The 17,419-nt window shown below is 46.2% G+C and overlaps 2 protein-coding genes across 2 annotated transcripts in view; one reads left to right on the forward strand and one right to left on the reverse strand.

Annotated features, from left to right (window-relative positions):
- Nucleotides 1-6,781, forward strand: part of RTN4IP1 (reticulon 4 interacting protein 1) — a 49,313-nt gene extending 42,532 nt beyond the window's left edge. Inside the window, exon 9 of the mRNA XM_061131912.1 lies at nt 6,654-6,781. Coding sequence (XP_060987895.1) covers nt 6,654-6,761 — 108 coding nt within the window. The 3' untranslated portion in view covers nt 6,762-6,781. The remainder of the gene's footprint in view (nt 1-6,653) is intronic.
- A 1,309-nt stretch (nt 6,782-8,090) lies between these two features.
- Nucleotides 8,091-17,419, reverse strand: part of CRYBG1 (crystallin beta-gamma domain containing 1) — a 223,908-nt gene continuing 214,579 nt past the window's right edge. Inside the window, exons 19-22 of the mRNA XM_061131909.1 lie at nt 17,169-17,292; nt 16,571-16,729; nt 13,170-13,332; nt 8,091-9,536 (exon numbers count right to left, since the gene is read on the reverse strand). Coding sequence (XP_060987892.1) covers nt 9,448-9,536; nt 13,170-13,332; nt 16,571-16,729; nt 17,169-17,292 — 535 coding nt within the window. The 3' untranslated portion in view covers nt 8,091-9,447. The remainder of the gene's footprint in view (nt 9,537-13,169; nt 13,333-16,570; nt 16,730-17,168; nt 17,293-17,419) is intronic.

Consider the following 17,419-nt stretch of genomic DNA (forward strand, 5'->3'; position numbering starts at 1 on the left):
GATAACAAGTCCTGAAAAGAAGGTGCCGTGAAGACAGTCGTTGCACAAAGGTGGGGATACCCTTGTGAGTTTACAGTTGGATTGCTTCTTGAGCTTCTGAGGGTGAGCCTGCTTTGGAGGCAAGCAGATTTCCAGATGATCAAGGGGAACAAACACTGTGACTCTCAACCTCAGTAGAACTGGACTAGACATTGGGTCACCGGGTCTCACGTCCCCAGGCCAGTGTAATAAAATTGATGGCAAATAAACGGTATGTCTGAGAGGGTCAGTGGGCAGGACGTGGTTCAGAATGATGGAGATTTTGGTGGAGACAGCTGGCTGGTGTTTCTATTTGAATCTGTCCTGACTTGACGGGGAGGGACTGCTCTCTAAAGCCGAGCTTTTGGGTGTCAGAAGGCCTCTCAGAGTTGATGGAAGTTGAGAAAGACTCCTCGGCTACTACCTGCTTGTTTAAGTTCTTACGTGGTTTTCATGGCCCAAACATGCCACCTCTGGAAGAATAACCCAGAGGGCAAATTCATATTCTGGTGCTGATATTTATGATTTTTATTGAGAAATTATATGGAATTACAGAATGGGGAAAGTTATATACCCTGAGGGTTGCATGAGGTCACAGATACAATGATTATCATTTTATAGATGAGAAAATTGACTCGAAAGGATAAAGGGACACGTTCTGGTTTGCAGAAGTGGGACCAGCGCTCGTACTTCCTGACCCCAGTCTGTGCTTGTCACTTCCCACCATGAAGCGGCGCGCTTGGTGCTTGGAGCTGATCTGGGACTTGAGCTTAAAACTGACCTGTCCCGGTCATTTTACGGTGGGCAGGGAAAGAGTTGGAGCAAGGCAACATGATCCTTGCTAAGCCACGTGGAAAGAGCCTCTTGAGATGGGTTTTCCCATGTTGACACCTGCCCCTTGCTGGCTCATTTCATCTTTCCACTTTGGTTTTGGAAAAGAATGTTTTTAGGAAATTACTGGTTGCTTTTTGTGCATTTAGTTTGTTGTTGTTGTACTATCACAGGCAAGGAAGCTATGATAGAAAGTGGCTCATTACTCTTTCCAGAATATTTTGGTCCCAAGTTTGCATGCCTTTTCTCAGATTTCTAAGTGTTGATGTGTACTGGGTGAACAGGGACAGGCTTGTCATGACTGGAATTGCATGCCTCTCTGTAGGGTTCTCTGCGCATCCCCCAGAGGGACTATTTTATTTCTAGGAAGAAGGAGGTGAGCTGTCATCAGGTAATATGGCCCATAGTTCTATATAGTGCTGAATGGGGATGAAGCCCCATCCTTAGAGAGGTCCCCATCCTCGGAAGTCACCACACTTGTCCTAACATCTGCTCTAGACTGACCGCATGCTTATCATCACTCTTTTGCATTTGAAATATTGTGACTCTATCTAGAAATTACTAGTTATGCAACAAAGAGAGGTGACTTGTGTATGTGTCCCCACTAAATCTGGTAGATACCAGGTGGCATGGCTAAAAGAGGACATAGTAGAAATAAAGATGCCCTTTGGGTGTCATGTCCTCCTCCAAGGGTGACTGAGGAGGTGGTCTTTTGACCTTTGATCCTCTTCTCACCAGGGCCGTTTGGGCTCCTTTCTGACCATGAAGGGCTCTAGGACTGTGGTGGTTGATATGTGACCCTGGACCCACGAAGAGGTCAGCTGTCCTGTGCATCCTGCTTTGTTGTGGGCGTGAGAGGTCATTGCCTGTCTACACTGGAAAATTGGAAAGGATAACAGAACAGATCTACTTACATATTATGTGGTTAGTAAAGCTTGTTAAGTTGGATGAGGACGTTGAAACCCTTCCAGGCTTTGGCTGAGTGCTTGATGAATCTAATTAGCAGGTGTCCAATAGATGACCTGCAGTTGTTATTTGACAGTGTGTGGCCATGAACCAGAAGAGCCTACTCTTTGAAAGTGCTTTAAGTTTTTGAATGAATAATACATTTGTAAGATTCTAAATCCAAAAGGTAGGAAAAGTTATCTCACAGAATCTCCTTTGACTCCTGTCCCTCAGTCACGGGGCTTCTCCTTGTCAGACCACCACCATTACCAGTTTCTCGGGTATTCCAAAGATGTTCTGCAATTCCGTAGGGTGAAACAAAAACATGATTTGTAATTAGCACATTGAGTTTAATGGGCTGAAACTGAAATTGTGCCTTATGCCTAAAGTTTATTGGCATTTTCTAAGCACAATAAACGTTTCCTGTTCTTATACTTCTTAGCTAACTGTTGGTGTTGGGGTGCCTACCACAATGCGTGAAACAGCAAAAGACATGAAAGAAACTTGAACTGTTGGTTGCTGCCCCTGTGGAGAGGGACTCGGTGGCTGGGGCTCAAGTGCACTTTCATTTTCCTGAGTATGTGTTTGCCCACCTGTGTTCTTCGTGTGTTATTAAGGCCATTTGAGTCCACAGGTCCATTCAAGAGCCTTGGTGACCACCCACTTGTCTTGGTTGAGTGATGTTGTTCATATCTTGGTTTATTTATTTTAGCCAGCATCAGAATAGCCCCTATGGAACTTATTTGAATTTAATTCAAAACTGTTACTGAGGGCTGGTAGGCATTTTGCTTTGCTCAGTAGGGTGTGGAGAGATGCGTTGGCCACGCTGAGTTGCATCCTGAACACTGTTCACTAGAACTTTCTGCAGTGATGGTAATGGGGTAATGGTCTCTGTCTGCATTGCCTAGTGTGGTAACCACTAGCCATATGTGGCTGTTGAACACTTGAAATGTGGCTGGTGCTACTGAAGGAGCAAATTGTTAGTTTTCCTTACTTTTGATTAAATGTAGATAGCTGCATGTGGCTCGGGCATGGTTTTGGCCAGGACAGCTATAGGAGCATGCCGTAGGTTCTGAGGCAGATGATTTTCCAGACCCCTCTTGGAATGGCTGGGCCCTAATTTTGCAATGAACTGTATTCGAAAACTTTAAACTCCTTTATTTGCAACTGGATTCCTGTTCTCCCGCATAGAATGTAGTGGTTAGGGACTGAGTTACCAGGACCACTAGGAGAGCACTGTCTTGCCACATGTGGCAGGGACCTCATGGACCTCCTGGCCTTGATGCTGCTGAAGTTTTTCAGATGCGTCTGAAGTTTCTGTGGGGAGATGCAGGCCGAGTTTCTCCTCTTACCTTCTGGCTCTGAGTGCCTTTTTTCAAGGGGGCCTAGGGACAGTCCCGGGATGCTTCCAGAATGGGTGTGTTTACTGCCTTGGGGAGTAGCCTCCTCCTCCCCCTCCCCCTCCCATCTCACCTCCTAACCGCACCTCCTATCTTCCAGCCTTGAGTCTTCCATCTGGGCCAGGGAGTTCAGAAACAGCAAGTCTGAGCAAAGGCCACCCTTTCCTTCTTCACATCTCCTTCGTTTAAGCCTCCTTTTCCCCTTGACTCTGGAAATCCTGGCCCTGTGGAGGAGCTCAGAGCTACCCGTTTCCGTGAGGTGGTGGTCAGCTGTGGTCCTGCTGCCCCTGCCTTGGGCCCTGGGCCTGTCCCCCGGTGGTGGACTGGGATTGTGCCAGGGCTTTAGGTCACCCTGAGCCTCTGTCCCCTCATACTCCCCACCCTCTGAGGTCAGTTTCTGTGCCTGGTAGAGGCTGTAGCTTAGGGTCTGGGGAAGAGGTGACAGACTCAGAGTTCCCTCCCCAAAGTGTCCCCATGCTGTGCAGTGATGACATCGGGGGTCCGGGATCCTCACTCTGCTCGTCTGCTAAGAGTTCTGACCTTGAATTTAGCCCGGAACCACATGCGCTTCAGTTTCTAATCTGTCCAGCAGGCTGGCTCAGAGATCCCCGGACTCCTCCCACCCCTTTTGGCTCCACTGTTCAGTGATTCCTGTGGGGAAGTGGGGGCAGAGGGAGAGCCTCCCCTGGCCGCTGGGCCTGCCTGGGGCGTCCCCTCCCCACCAGCTCTCAGCGAGAGGGTTTCTGCCTCGGAGGTGGGAGGCTCCCCACTGCTGCTGACCGCAGTGTTCCCGGGCTGCGCCAGGGAGCCCGAGGTTCCCGCGGTCCCTGTTCTCGGGGAAGGATGTCAGGGCCTGCCTTTGTGCACTCTTTGAGGGAGGGAAGGGCCATCAGGAGAGCTTGAATTTGGGTCCGAGACTGGGACGCTGGAATGCCGCAGCCGTGGGCTCCCAGTCAGCTTCCATCCCCGCACGCCCGCATCGCCCCCAAGTGCAGTGTGCAGCCCGCCGCTTTATACCAGGGCTCCATGCGCGGGCCGGGCTGCAGCAGTCATCGCAGCGGCGTCCCCACCATGCTGTGGGTAACCTTTGTTTCCCCTCTGGGTTTTTGCTCTGATCCCTTTGTCCATCACAAACAAGCATTCTGGGTCTGGTGTGAGGCTGCGCGTAGACACTGCCTCTTTATGCCGTTAATCTCTGTTTGATGTCACATATTCAGCCAGCAGTGGCATTTGCCTGCCTGTTCATCGAAAGCCTCTTCTTCATTGTCACTTTCGGGAAGAGCTGAATGCCCGTTATGCCCCAGTCAGCCCCATGGGATTATCCGCCACAATGGGCCTGACCAGCCAGATTAAAGCGTGCCGTCGCCACTGGCTGCCTGGGTCATCAGTTCAGACTCTGCTTCTCTGGCCAGGTTCTAAAGTGGGTGGAGCCTGCCCGGCAGCCCTTCATTCTGGAGTGGTTCCCATAGCGCTGCTGCTGGTTGCTCCGTGATGAGTTAGTAGTCCCTGTTGCCTCCTTTCTCGATTTCTCTCTCAGGTGCCTGCTTTGCGTGCTGCCCTGCGTCGGCACCTGGCACTTAGAAGGAAGATGCTCACCCTCTGTGGAGTGGGTGGATGTGCCCCCAACTGACACAAGTCAGGAACCCTAAGCATAAGGCAGAAGGTTGTAGTGATTCCCTCTCTGATGTGCAGAAAACTCTTCTCCCCTAGAGATTCTGATGGAGTTGGTCTAACAGGAGACCAAGAACTCTGCATTTTAAGCATGCATTCAGGTGATTCCTTTTCAAGTAATCAGCATCCAGAAAGCAGTGTCCCAGTGGCTGGGTTCATAAGGTTCCGGGTGGGACATGCTGGAACAGCTTGGATGCTTTCCACTCTTCTAGCAGAAAAGCAAGTAGGTTTCCTCCAACAGGCTGGCTCAAATCTGTTCTGTTCACAGTGGCTGCCACGTTGAGGTCATGCTCAGCTTGCTGGGGAGGGCCACAGTTATAAACCCGTGGTGTCCCCCATAGGTGCAGTGGGAGTGGTGGCCTAGGGACCACGTGTGGGCTATCTCAGTGACCTGGACACAGCCTGGATCCTGAGCTGGCAGGGTCCATTAACATGGCTGGCAGGCCAGCCAAGATGCAGGCTGTGATGAATCCAGATAATCCTTGGTTACCTTTCTCTCCCCTTAAGATTTTGGGAGTAGATATAGAAAGCAGCTGATGATGTACAGAAGGTTTAGTGTATAGTGGGGAGAGTACACACTCTGGTACCAGCTCAAAGCCTGTCTTACCACTCAACAGTTATGTGACGTTGGTGATTTAACTCTGTGCCTTAACATATCCATCTGTAAAAAGGGAGTAACAACAGTACCTACCTCATGAGGTGGCTGTCAGGATTAAATGAGGTAAGATACATAGAGCACTCAGAGTGCCTGGCACGTAGTGAGGACTTTTGGGGTCTGAGATGCTCTCTGGTGGCAGGGCTGTGAAATTCACACAAAGGGAAGGCCCATCTGAACACCGCAAGAGCATGTGCTTCTTCCTCTTGTAAAAGGGTCGCAAGATGTAAGCTCATGCCTTCTGACAACTGATTCCTGCCTGTGGAGCAGTGGGAGCTAGTTCACTGAGATGCCAAGTGGATAGTTACTGATCTTTGCTTGAAGTTTTAAAGAGGATGAGTTCAGTCAAATGGGTGCGTGAGGAGAGAGAGCGCTAACTGGTCCCAGTTTCAAAGGCAGTTGCTGGCAGCGCTAACGATACCCCACAGGGAGCCAGCAGTATTCGAGCCTTTAGGAGCTGGCGTTCCTGTACATTCTAACCAGCTCTGCAGCTCAGCAAAGCCCCCCAGGGCAGCTCCAGCCACAGATGGGCCCACAGAAGACTCTCACTTCCCAGTTATCCTACTAGTTTTCACCTAAGTGACATTTATTAAGCTCCTGCTATGTGCCTAACCTTGTGTTGGGTGTTGTGGGGGATACAGAAGACGTGGCCCGAACCACGATGCACGCAGCTCTGGTCAAGTAGACATGCCGAATATTTAACAACCTTTATACAATCTGTCCCTATCCTGCACACTGCCTGCGCAGTGGGAACCTTCGGGTGCCTCCTTTGGTGTCGGCCACACAGGACAGCGTGGCTGAGATGTGCGTTCAGCTCTAGAGGCGGTCTGTGAAGAGGCCACATGGGTCCTCCAGACACGCTGCAGACCATGGGTCAGGCAGGCGTGGGTGAGACCTAGGCCGGACACGTGGTAGATGTCACAGGGGAGAGGCGGGGTTGGGGGACAGGAGAAGCAGGGGGGCAGCAGTGCAGTTGTGGCCTGGCCCACTGTGAGCTCCTGACTGGGGGGGCACCGCCTAGACCCGAGAGAGGTCGGCCTGGCTGACGACCCCAAGAAACTAAGTTCACACATATCTGTGGTGAGCGATGCAGGTTTTCTTACCCACCGGTCAACCGTTCTTGTGTTTTACAGATTCAGCCAGTTATTGAAAAAACCTTTCCATTTTCTAAAGTTCCAGAAGCCTTCCTGAAGGTAGAAAGGGGACACGCACGAGGAAAGACCGTCATTAACGTTGTTTAAATAAACGCTCAGTTTGGTGATTATTGGCTCTCTTACTCGGTGAGTGCCTGCAGGCCCCAGCTTTTTTCCAGCCATCCCTTTCCAGATGAGACTGCAAGTTCCATGATATAAATGTAAAAAACACACCCCTTCTTGCCAGTAATTTTCCATCTTCTGAGCCGGGCACAGAGATTTTACAGTCACACTGCCACCCCCGGCCATCCCCTTGCACTGCCCAGGGCTTTCTCCTGGCGCCTGCCACGCCTGCCCATCTGCCAGCTCTGCCTGTGCCAAGTGCGAGGGACACGCACGTAAGTAAGGACACGATATGAAATGTCCGCACGTGGGCTTGTCTGTAAAGTCAGTGAAAATTGCCTGTCGTTTTCTTTCACAGCACGTAGGCAAACTGTTGCGGCACTCTCTGTTCTAGTAGCTCAAACCGTTTCATCATCTTAATGTTTGTGAGAGAGTTAAAACTCCAGCGTGTGGAGGAGTGGTCGCATGAAGCGCTTCCTGAAGCTTCTAGACTCATCACTGAGTACTCTTCAGAGTGGCCAGGGTTTCCTTCGGTTTTTATTCCTCTGCTCTGGAGCGGTCCTCACAGCCCTCAGAGTTCTGAATCTCTCAGGGGCATATATAAGAATCTAGCTGGTGATTTGGTTCATTCCTCTCTTAGAGAATGAAAGGAGATGTTTGAGTTTCTAACTTCTTAAAGCCCTTACTTTTGTACATAAGAGAGCTAGTCCTGTTTCAGCAGTGGAAACATGCTTCTCTGGGAACTCTTCTGTGGAAATGACAACCCTTCCACTGGGGCCCAGAGTTCTCCGCTCTGACCTGCCCAGGAAGCCCGTTGTGGCTGTTGAGTCTCTAGTCTGTGCCCTCCCTTCATTGGCGGTAAGTGTCCACCTTGCTGCTGCTCCTCCTCACTGCTCCTCAGCCACTAGCATTCAGCTTCTGACAGAGACCTGGGTGAGCAGCTTTCTCCTCGGTGTCTTCCTGCTAGACGCTCATTTGTAGTGTGTCGGATGAAGGCTCTTCTCTAGAATTACTATACAAATTGACCTCAGAAGAAAGAGGTTCTTCCAGCTGTAAATAAGCCACTTGTGACTTCTCAGAACGTCAGCCCTGGTGCCTGGAGGGCTCCCAGGTGGTAGTGAGGGGGCATCTCCACTCAGAAGGGTGGCGTGTGCCCTTTTACCCCCGGGTCTGAAGTGAGGGCAGTCAGAAATCTCTCTCTGTCCTTAATCCAGCAGCTCTGAAGCCTGCCATGTCGTGATCAGACATTTATTTCTGATCTGTCCCTGACCCTGTTCGGAGGGCTCCTGAATGGATCCATTCAGATTTTATCAATACAGTTAACCAGAAACAAGTTTATTTGAGAGAGAAATTCAACACACACTAGACAGCCTTACCCCCACTGTACTATAGGCAGTGAGGTGCATAAAGGCCTAAGGCCGGCGCTGCGCCCCCGAGAACAGGACAGACACGTGCAAGCAGACTTAAATACTGTCGGGAAAACTACTGATGACCGTCATTGCCCACCACAGACTCTAGAGGATCAACATTTTACACTGGGAACACACTGGAATAGATGGACAGGAGCACCAGGATTCAGTGACGAGGACAATTTGGCCAGTGAGCGGCTCAGCATTTTCAGTCTTCACTGAAATGCTCGCTGCATTTTAGGGTTCTCAGTCCCAAGATTCAGTCAACAGGGATTGCTTACAGCCTCCTTCCCTCTCTTCTTTCTGGAGAGACCCGCTGGTCATCCTCTTGAGCCTTCCACACCTCAAGTGTCTGCTTCCTGAAGTAAGTGACGGGAGGCCACCCCCAGTGGTCAGAGCAGCAGTGGGGCCCTGGGGCCTCCCGTGCAGGCCTCGCGCCAGTGAAGCTGATTAGGAGGGGGGAAACTGGGCTAAAAGATCGGAGTGGAGCAAAGGCCTGCTTCACACTGCAGAACTAGCTGTAGGCGAGTGAGGATGTTAGGTCATGATCATACTCACATGTGACAGTCTAGAGCGGCCCACAGGTGAGTGGGAATAATGCAGGTCCTGCTAATAAACGTTACTGGACGTGGACATGATATCTTTGTAAATTTGCTAATTTTTAATATTAACAGAAACCTACTTGGTTTATATTTAGTTCCTTAAAATAGGTCTGAACAGCTAAGGTTTTCTCCACTTTACAGCATAATTAATGAGTCCAGAAAACAGAGGGTCAGGGACCAAAATTACAGGCCTAATAAATGATTTCTTCTCAGATGCTGAAGTGTCCTCCTACCTTACAAACTTGAGCTTCTGTCCTTCGCTTTAAAGTTTACAGGACTTGTAGGCCTGCAAGATCGGTAAGTTTGTTCTCTATCTTTGGAAATAATTTAAAACGTACATCGTCTCTTAAGGTCTTACTATAACTTTTTCCAAAAAGCACCCTAAAGCTGCTAAGGAGGCACCCTGTTTAAGCAGCTCCTGAAAGGAAAGGGAAGAAACAAGAGGACAGATGATCTGTTTTAAATGATCGCAGTCTTTTGATGAGAGGTTGTCCTGGTCATGGGAACGTGATTCAAGAGGACTTCAGAGTTGTTGAAGGAACAGGTCTACTCTCTTCTTCGCGCTTCCAGCAGCAGACCTTTTTTTTTCTTTCTTTCTGTTTAAGTAAGGTAGCTCTGGAAGACCTCCAGAAGTATTCTTCCTGTGTTCATTATTCGGGTCTACAGGACTGTGGCTTCCCACACTTGTGTTAGCTTCTCTTTGCTGACAGTGTTGAGGATAAGGTGATTTTGATCATACTGTGTACCCCCTGAAAGAAAGAAAAGGAAAATGATGAAAGGAAATATGAAGGAGCTGTAGCAAGACAGTTTATCAGAACACCAGGGTAACAAGAGTAAACGGTGTAAAATTACGTGCCTTGAGGAAACCAAACAGGAAGGAAAGCCCAGATCTGCCTCTGAGGACTAAGAGGCTCCACCCTCTGGGGGTGGTGTGTTAAAGCCCCATCAGAGGACAGCAGCAGCTCCATACTGATGTCCCGCCTCCCTGGGCTCCTGTTCCTACTCAAGTCTTAAAAGCTAGTCCATGGTCACTCTTAAGATCTGTGAAACTGGGGGGAATAGGAAAGAAGCTAGAGATGGGAAAGGAGCAAAGATCGTGACAGATATTCAGTGGAGGAATCGTGGATTTGAGATAGCAGTGGAAGAAAGCAGTCGGCCTCAGCAGTGGAATGGTCATCGGGACAAATTCTGCATCAACAATGAACAGTGGTTGTATTAGGTCAGAGGGGAGGTTTGAGTGACACCTGGAAGTATAGTAGGCAGAGCAGCATTCCCACTTCTGGGAATCCACAGGCTGTGGTGCATAAAAACCCACAGCATTTAATATGCTGAGTTCCACTGAACTGTAAAACAAACCAACACAGTTTCCATGAGCTCCCTTTCACCAGAGTATTTTCCAAAGGTGCCTACTAGATATTTCAGATTCTTTAGTGTTAAAAATTAGCCTCATGGCCTCTACTTTCAATGGAGAAGTATCATGGACAAAAGAAAGGGTCATTTTTTTTTTCCCCCTAGTGTGGCATAAACATCCTTTCAGGTACTTTTCAGCAGAAGCCTCTGTACCAATTGTTATAGCACCTAGGACTCTGTCAGAATTAAAATCTGCTCATCTCAATGCAGGGTGTGACTGGTATTGAAATCATTACTGCAGCCTTAAGCCAAGAGGAGTCAAACATTCTTACTGTCTTTTAAAACCTCCAAAAGGTCTGAAAAGTTACATAGTAGGTTTTGATAGGGAAGAAAATCATCTCTTGTGTCCCTCTTGTAAGAAACTGATTTATTTTGATAACTGAGCCCCTCTGCACAGCTAGATATAGGACAGAATACAAAGGCAAGATGCCCTGGGCTTTTAATGCTTAAGTTTGCAGTGAGAGAAAGTTACCGCCACCATAAATCCTACGGTCTCCACTGAGGCACACACACTGTACTCCATTGAGATGTCAGGAAGTACTATCTTGAGGTCACAACACACTTTTTCATTCTTCAAGTTTATAGTATCTTAAACATACTTCCTGTGCATATCATAATTCTAGAGTTATGACAACTAGAAAGTTCTCAAAAAATAATTTGATTCATTCTTCTGCCTTTGGGGAGAATTAAAATCATCTCAAACTTTGATGTTTTTAAAGTTAGTATGAATCAGCTTACACTGTTGTGTCTTTGGTCTGAAATAATATATAGATGTCTATCAAAATATCAGGAGATGGGTTAAAAGGAATAAGTCTTGTAATATTAGTAGGTAACAAATGGTCAACAGCTGTAGCCAAGGAAAGTCAGTCTCCTATGAAGTGCCCTGAAGAGAGATGTATCTCTGTCCTGTCTGCACAGGACGTGGGTTTGTGGGCCTGCTCTGTCTTGTCCACAAGATGGCATCGTTCTCCCACATTCGGAGACATTTAAACCCAGCTGAACAAGATAGCAAGGGACTACTGCAGCTACCGTGCTCGACACGCAGAGAGGTCACAAATAGACCAGAACAGTATCCTTATTCCAAAGGCATTGGACTGATTTGTGTTGCATTTTAGGAAGTGACCTTGAAGCTTTAAAGCGAAGCCCCTAAGGAGAAAGTTCCTGAAGCCCCACAGTCCTTTTCAGAGTCAAGATAGAAGCCAGGTGTCCTTACTCCTGGTCAGCTGCCAGCATAGCAAGTGGGGGGAAATCCCATATGCTTGGAGCTTCCAGAGTGTGAGCTCTCTGAAGCCAAGGTACTGTCCTTTCCCACCCCGCCACTTTGGTATCCCCAGTGTCTGGCACAGAGCTGGTCACATAGTGGGTAAGTGGGTACCCAACAAGTACATGTTGAAAGAATAAAAGAAATGCTCTTAGAGTCTAGCTTAGAAAGATCACAATGACCTTAACCCTGGACACAGGAAGCGAATCACACTGTAAGAAGCACTAGCCCATATTTTCCTCCACATCCGTGTTTCTAATTTAGTCACATTTCTTTGGCTTCTCTGGAGGTGTTGAAACTATCTTGTATAGACTGAGGAGCTCCAGTTTCACAAGTTGATTCAAATAAGAATTAAGATAGTGACTCTTAACAGTTTGAACCTCAGGCTGATCATCTATAAAATGGGTATCTTACTTGTGTACATATTGACAAGTCTGTTGTGCCAGCCTACAGTGCATTTTAAAATGCAACCAGTCTCCTGCTTGCATTTTATACAAGGTACGGTGTTGGGTCCCATCCAGCCTGGAGTCAGACAGGGCTGAGTTTTGCTCCGTCAGTGTAGTGCCCTGCCTCCGTCTCAGTGACCTCAGACCCCAATGGGAGGTGGCTTGACCACTCTTCCCCACCCACAGATCAGAATCAGCGGCCACCAAAGCCCCTGATGGAAATGTTCAGGCTTATTCTCCATTTTCAATAAGTTACTTTAAAATAGCTAGAAGCTATTTCTTTAATCCTGTATCCTAATTTTTAATGACAGCTTTGGTCTAGAGCCCTGACTCAAGTAAAACTGAGCCAGCTTTCTAGCCACAATTTAAAACTGTGTGTGTGGTATATAGTACAGTTCCACTAAATTTACAAACATCACCACACTGGTTTCCTGATATGGAATAGAAAGTCTCCATTAATAATTTAAAGCAAAATGACCCCATACGACACGAATAAAATGCGCTGTCTTCATTTGCTTGTCAACAGCGACAGGAGTTCACTAAATTCCCATGTCTACATTAGGTAAGTTTTTTTTGCTTTATTTTAAAATGATCATCAGTAGTCCTCCCAGACAGGCAGCATGGGCATTATCCGCAACCCTGTCAGACATGCAGGGCTCTACCCCAGATCTCCTGAGTCAGGACCTCCGAGGGCGGGGGACCAGCAATCTATGTTTTAACAGCCCCTCTGATGCAGATAAAGTTGGGAAACCACTCGCCTAAATAAGCGTATTTGGTCTTCTCCAAGCACCATCAATCAGTTCACTCTGGAGTAACTTCACTGAACAAATGTTCTTTGGCTGTGTTTGTTGTTTAATTCCTTTTCAGTCTTAGATTTTAGGTTACATGCATGTTCATGAGCATCATTTTAGCTATACAGACTGAGACCATAGCCTTTTAACTTGTGATTTTTAGTCTGTTGTAATAAATAGTTTAAAGTCAGCCTATGTCCAGATTCCACCTCGGCACTGTGGGTGTGGCCAAACTGACTCACGCCTCTGAACCTCAGTTCTGAGGGGCTGTAAAATGGGGAGGGGAGGGATAACACAGGCCTCTGAGGGCTGCTGCAAAGATCACACGAGATGACGTGTGTACAGTGTTTAGCACTGAGGCTGGCACAGCATAAGGGATCCCTTACTATTAACAGTGCTCCCGATTTCAAAAGTAGAGCTTTTTAGATAACTAAAGACAGACACAACAAGGCAGATAGGGGAAATAATCCTTACCTTTGATATCTAAAACCAGATTTGGCTTAAGCTTGCTGTAGATCCTGCCGTCAGGCTTCATGCTCCAGAACTGACTGTCGGCGTTCTGTTCGAGCGCCAGGCCCAGCTTCGAGCCGGAGGTTACGAGGCTCCCCACGATGGTCAGGCAGCAGTCTTCTGCTATCTGCTCAGTGGAAAGGACAAGGCGTCTTATACATGGAGGGACATACATTCAAGTATCCTTGTAAGCAGTTCCCTGGGTAAGCTGATTTTTAAAGTTACCTTAGTTCCCAGCTTCATTTATACGTATTTCAGCTTTTAGCCATGGTAACTGGGATCAAACAAATATTTATGCCCTTCGTTTCGGATGACATCAGTAATGGAAAGTTCTCAGTTTTTGTCCTTTGTAAGAGACTTAAGCCCTTTGTGAGGTCCTCTGGTTTATTAGTAAGGGGAGCCTCAGAACACTAAAAGTGCCCATCGTTTACTTCCCTCCCCAGAAAGGACTATGATCTGCATCTGGGTCAGTAGCTAAATCCCCTCTGACGTATCTACCCTGCTAAGCCTGAGCCTTCCAGCATATGATTGTATCTCTAATTTTGAAGGCTGCTGTAGCACTGAAGTTGCTAAAAGGGCATTTTATCATTTTAAAGCTTGGAATTCCATTTATTCTCTTGTCTTCCTTCATGAGAAATGTCTAAAATTTTCTTCAAAAGGCATGCTATCCAACTATAAAGTGTATGAGTGTGTTCTAATACAAAAATCTTATGGGTTCTTCTATGAAGTGAATCTACCTTTAACATAAAACAAGGTATGGTAGTCATATTCATATGACATTCACACAAATTGATGTAGAAAATGCTTTTGAAAAGTATACTATTCCATGTTGAGATAAAAGGATTCTGATAATCTAGTACATTTTACTTTTTCTCACTGACTGGACTACTGAATTCAAAGTTGTTAAATAGTATCTGTGAAATGTTCATTAGAAATAACTGCTGGAAGATAACATTTCCTTGAATTAAGATAAGTCACAGAAGTTGGCTTGTTCAGTTCAGTTCAGTCACTCAGTCATGTCTGACTCTGCGACCCCATGGACTGCAGCTCGCCAGGCCTCCCTGTCCATCACCAACTCCCAGAGTTTACTCAATTTTCATCGCATCAGTGATGCCATCCAACTATCTCATCCTCTGTCGTCCCCTTCTCTCGCCTTGAATCTTTCCAAGAATCACGATCTTTTCAAATGAGTCATTTCTTCACATCAGGTGGCCAAAGTACTGGAGTTTCAGCTTCAGCATCAGTCCTTCCAGTGAACACCCAGGACTGATCTCCTTGCAGTCCAAGGGACTCTCAAGAGTCTTCTCCAACACCACAGTTCAAAAACACCAATTCTTCGGTGCTCAGCTTTCTTTATAGTCCTACTCACACCCATACATAACTACTGGAAAAACCATAGCTTTGACTAGACGGACCTTTGTTGGCAGAGTAATGTCTCTGCTTTTTAATATGCTGTCTAGGTTCATAACTTTTCTTCCAAGGAGTAAGCATCTTTTAACTTCATGGCTGCAGTCACCATCTGCAGTAATTTTGGAGATGCCACTGTTTCCCCATCTATTTGCCATGAAGTGATGGGACCAGATGCCATGATCTTAGTTTTCTGAATGTTGAGCTTTAAGCCAAATTTTTCACTCTCCTCTTTCACTTTCATCAAGAGGCTCTTTATTTAGTAGTTCTTCACTTTCTGCCAGGAGGGTGGTGTCATCTGCATATCTGAGGTTATTGATATTTCTTCTGGCAATCTTGATTCCAGCTTGTGCTTCATCTAGCCCAACATTTCTCATGATGTACTCTGCATGTAAGTTAAATAAGCAGGGTGACAATATACAGCCTTGATGTGTTCCTTTTCCTATTTGGAACCAGTCTGTTGTTCCATGTCCAGTTCTAACTGTTGCTTCTTGACCTACATACAGATTTCTCAAGAGGCAGGTCAGGTGGTCTGGTATTCCCATCTCTTGAAGAATTTCCCACAGTTTGTGGTGATTCACACAGTCAAAGGCTTTGGCATAGTCAATAAAGCAGAAAGATGTTTTTCTGGAACTCTCTTGCTTTTTTGATAATCCAATGGATGTTGGCAATTTGAGCTCTGGTTCCTCTGCCTTTTCTAAAACCAGCTTGAACATCTGGAAGTTCACAGTTCACATACTGTTAAAGCCTGGCTTGGAGAATTTTGATCATTACTTCACTAATGTGTGAGATGGGTACAATTATACGGTAGTTTAAGCATTCCTTGGCATTGGCTTTCTTTGGGATTGGAATGAAAACTGACCTTTTCCAGTCCTGTGGCCACTGCTGAATTTTCCAAGTTTGCTGGCATATTGAGTGCAGCACTTTCACAGCATCATCTTTTAGGATTTGAAATAACTCAACTGGAATTCCATCACCTCCACTAGCTTTGTTCGTAATGATGCTTCCTCAGGCCCACTTGACTTCACATTCCAGGATGTCTGGGTCTAGGTGAGTGATCACACCATCGTGATTATCTGGGTCATGAAGATCTTTTTTGTATAGTTCTTCTAGGTATTCTTGCCACCTCTTCTTCATATCTTCTGCTTCTGTTAGGTCCATACCAATTCTGTCCTTTATTGAGCCCGTCTTTGCGTGAAATGTTCCCTGGCTTTTTCAGTGCCTCTGTATTAGTTATTTCTGTTTCTTTGCTCTTCTATAAACGTCTAAAAGGCATATGTCTGTTTACAGAAAGGATGATTCTCCCTCAAGCACAACAGACCTAGCTAACAAGCTGTCTTCCTTTCACAAAGCTGTATGCCTCCTGCTGACTCATAGGCACCAGTATTAAAAAAAAAAAAAAAAAAATCAGAAGCAAACAGTCAAGCCCATAAAATCAGAGTTAAAAAGAATATCTACAATAGAAGCATGCTTTCTCTCATAAATCTTACTATGCTCAGCGTTTAAACGTGCATTATGATGGGAGTGATAGGAGGGAAATTACAAGGCATGACAATTAGGAAACGGAGTGTGTTGTACACGGAGTGGTATCTCTTCACTCTTCACCTAGTCTACGGGGTCCTCCAAAATGCAGACCAAGAGTGATCTGTGTTGATAGTGATGGGGCTTAGAAGTTTATTTCTGTAACAAGAAGGTGAAGGAAAAATGGGAGAGTAACACAGACACTTCCTTCTTCCATTCCGTTTCTGTATAAAAGTCAAGTAAGTATAAAGGTTGTTTCTTGGATCAGTGCTAGATTTACTTCCTTTTTTAGGTTCCTTGACTGTTTCTATCAGAGCTAAGAAGTATTTTCATGAAAAATGTTCCAACTTATTTCCAAAAGAGCTCTGGAAATTGTGAAGTAGCATCTACTTGAAGAGAGATGCCCTTATAGACCCTTGTCTAACCCAAAATCTCACCCTGCATTTGATGCATCCTTCTTGATAAATCCAAATCTGGTCATCGGCACCAACATCCTCCATGACCTGTATTCTGAGAAGCTTCAGGTCCTCTAGGTTTCCATTGGTTGACATGAATAACCCTGTCGCTTTGTTTCGAAGTCTAAAATAAATTCGTTTCTAGAAGATAAGAACCCAAGCGATAGTCACTTACACGTTGTATTTTAGAAGCACTGAACAAGCATCAACAGCAGGGGCAGAATCCAAAATGAGACTGGATTAGGAATAACTGCTGTCTCTGAGAGTTTCAGAGGCTTTAGGATTTTCTCAGTGAAGAGAAATTGACAGAATTTCAGAGTGCCTGGGGCTGGGAGCTGCCTATGGACAAGCCAGGGCTTGGGACATACCATGTTTTGATGTTGGGTGTAATAACATTTCTGAAAGCAGTCATAACCTTTTTTGCACCAGACACCAGAAACATAGCCCAAATTCAGAAATTCTCAGGGGGTGGGGTGGGAGAGAAGCCAATTTCAAACTAATTGAAGCTAAAAAGTTAATTATATTTACAAAAAAATTTTCAGAGAAAAGTCTATTCGAAACACCCAGAAGAAGAAAATACCTGAACAAAAGGTCGTAGAGAACCTATTTGGTGACAGCCACTGAATTCATACCAATTAGGTACTTCTGCTGGTGACAGTAGGAACTGTCGGCCCCTGTAATTGCCATATTCGTAAGTAACCCATCTGGAAAACAAAAGGGGATGACTGCAGTAAGTGGCAATGTCCATTTAACAATGAGCTCCAATTATATTTTCAGAATGTTTGGATTTTTAGGCTGAACTTTTATATAATACTTCAAATATACATTGGA

Source organism: Dama dama, chromosome 28, assembly GCF_033118175.1.
Source record: "Dama dama isolate Ldn47 chromosome 28, ASM3311817v1, whole genome shotgun sequence".
In the NCBI taxonomy this organism is placed as follows: Eukaryota; Metazoa; Chordata; class Mammalia; order Artiodactyla; family Cervidae; genus Dama; species Dama dama.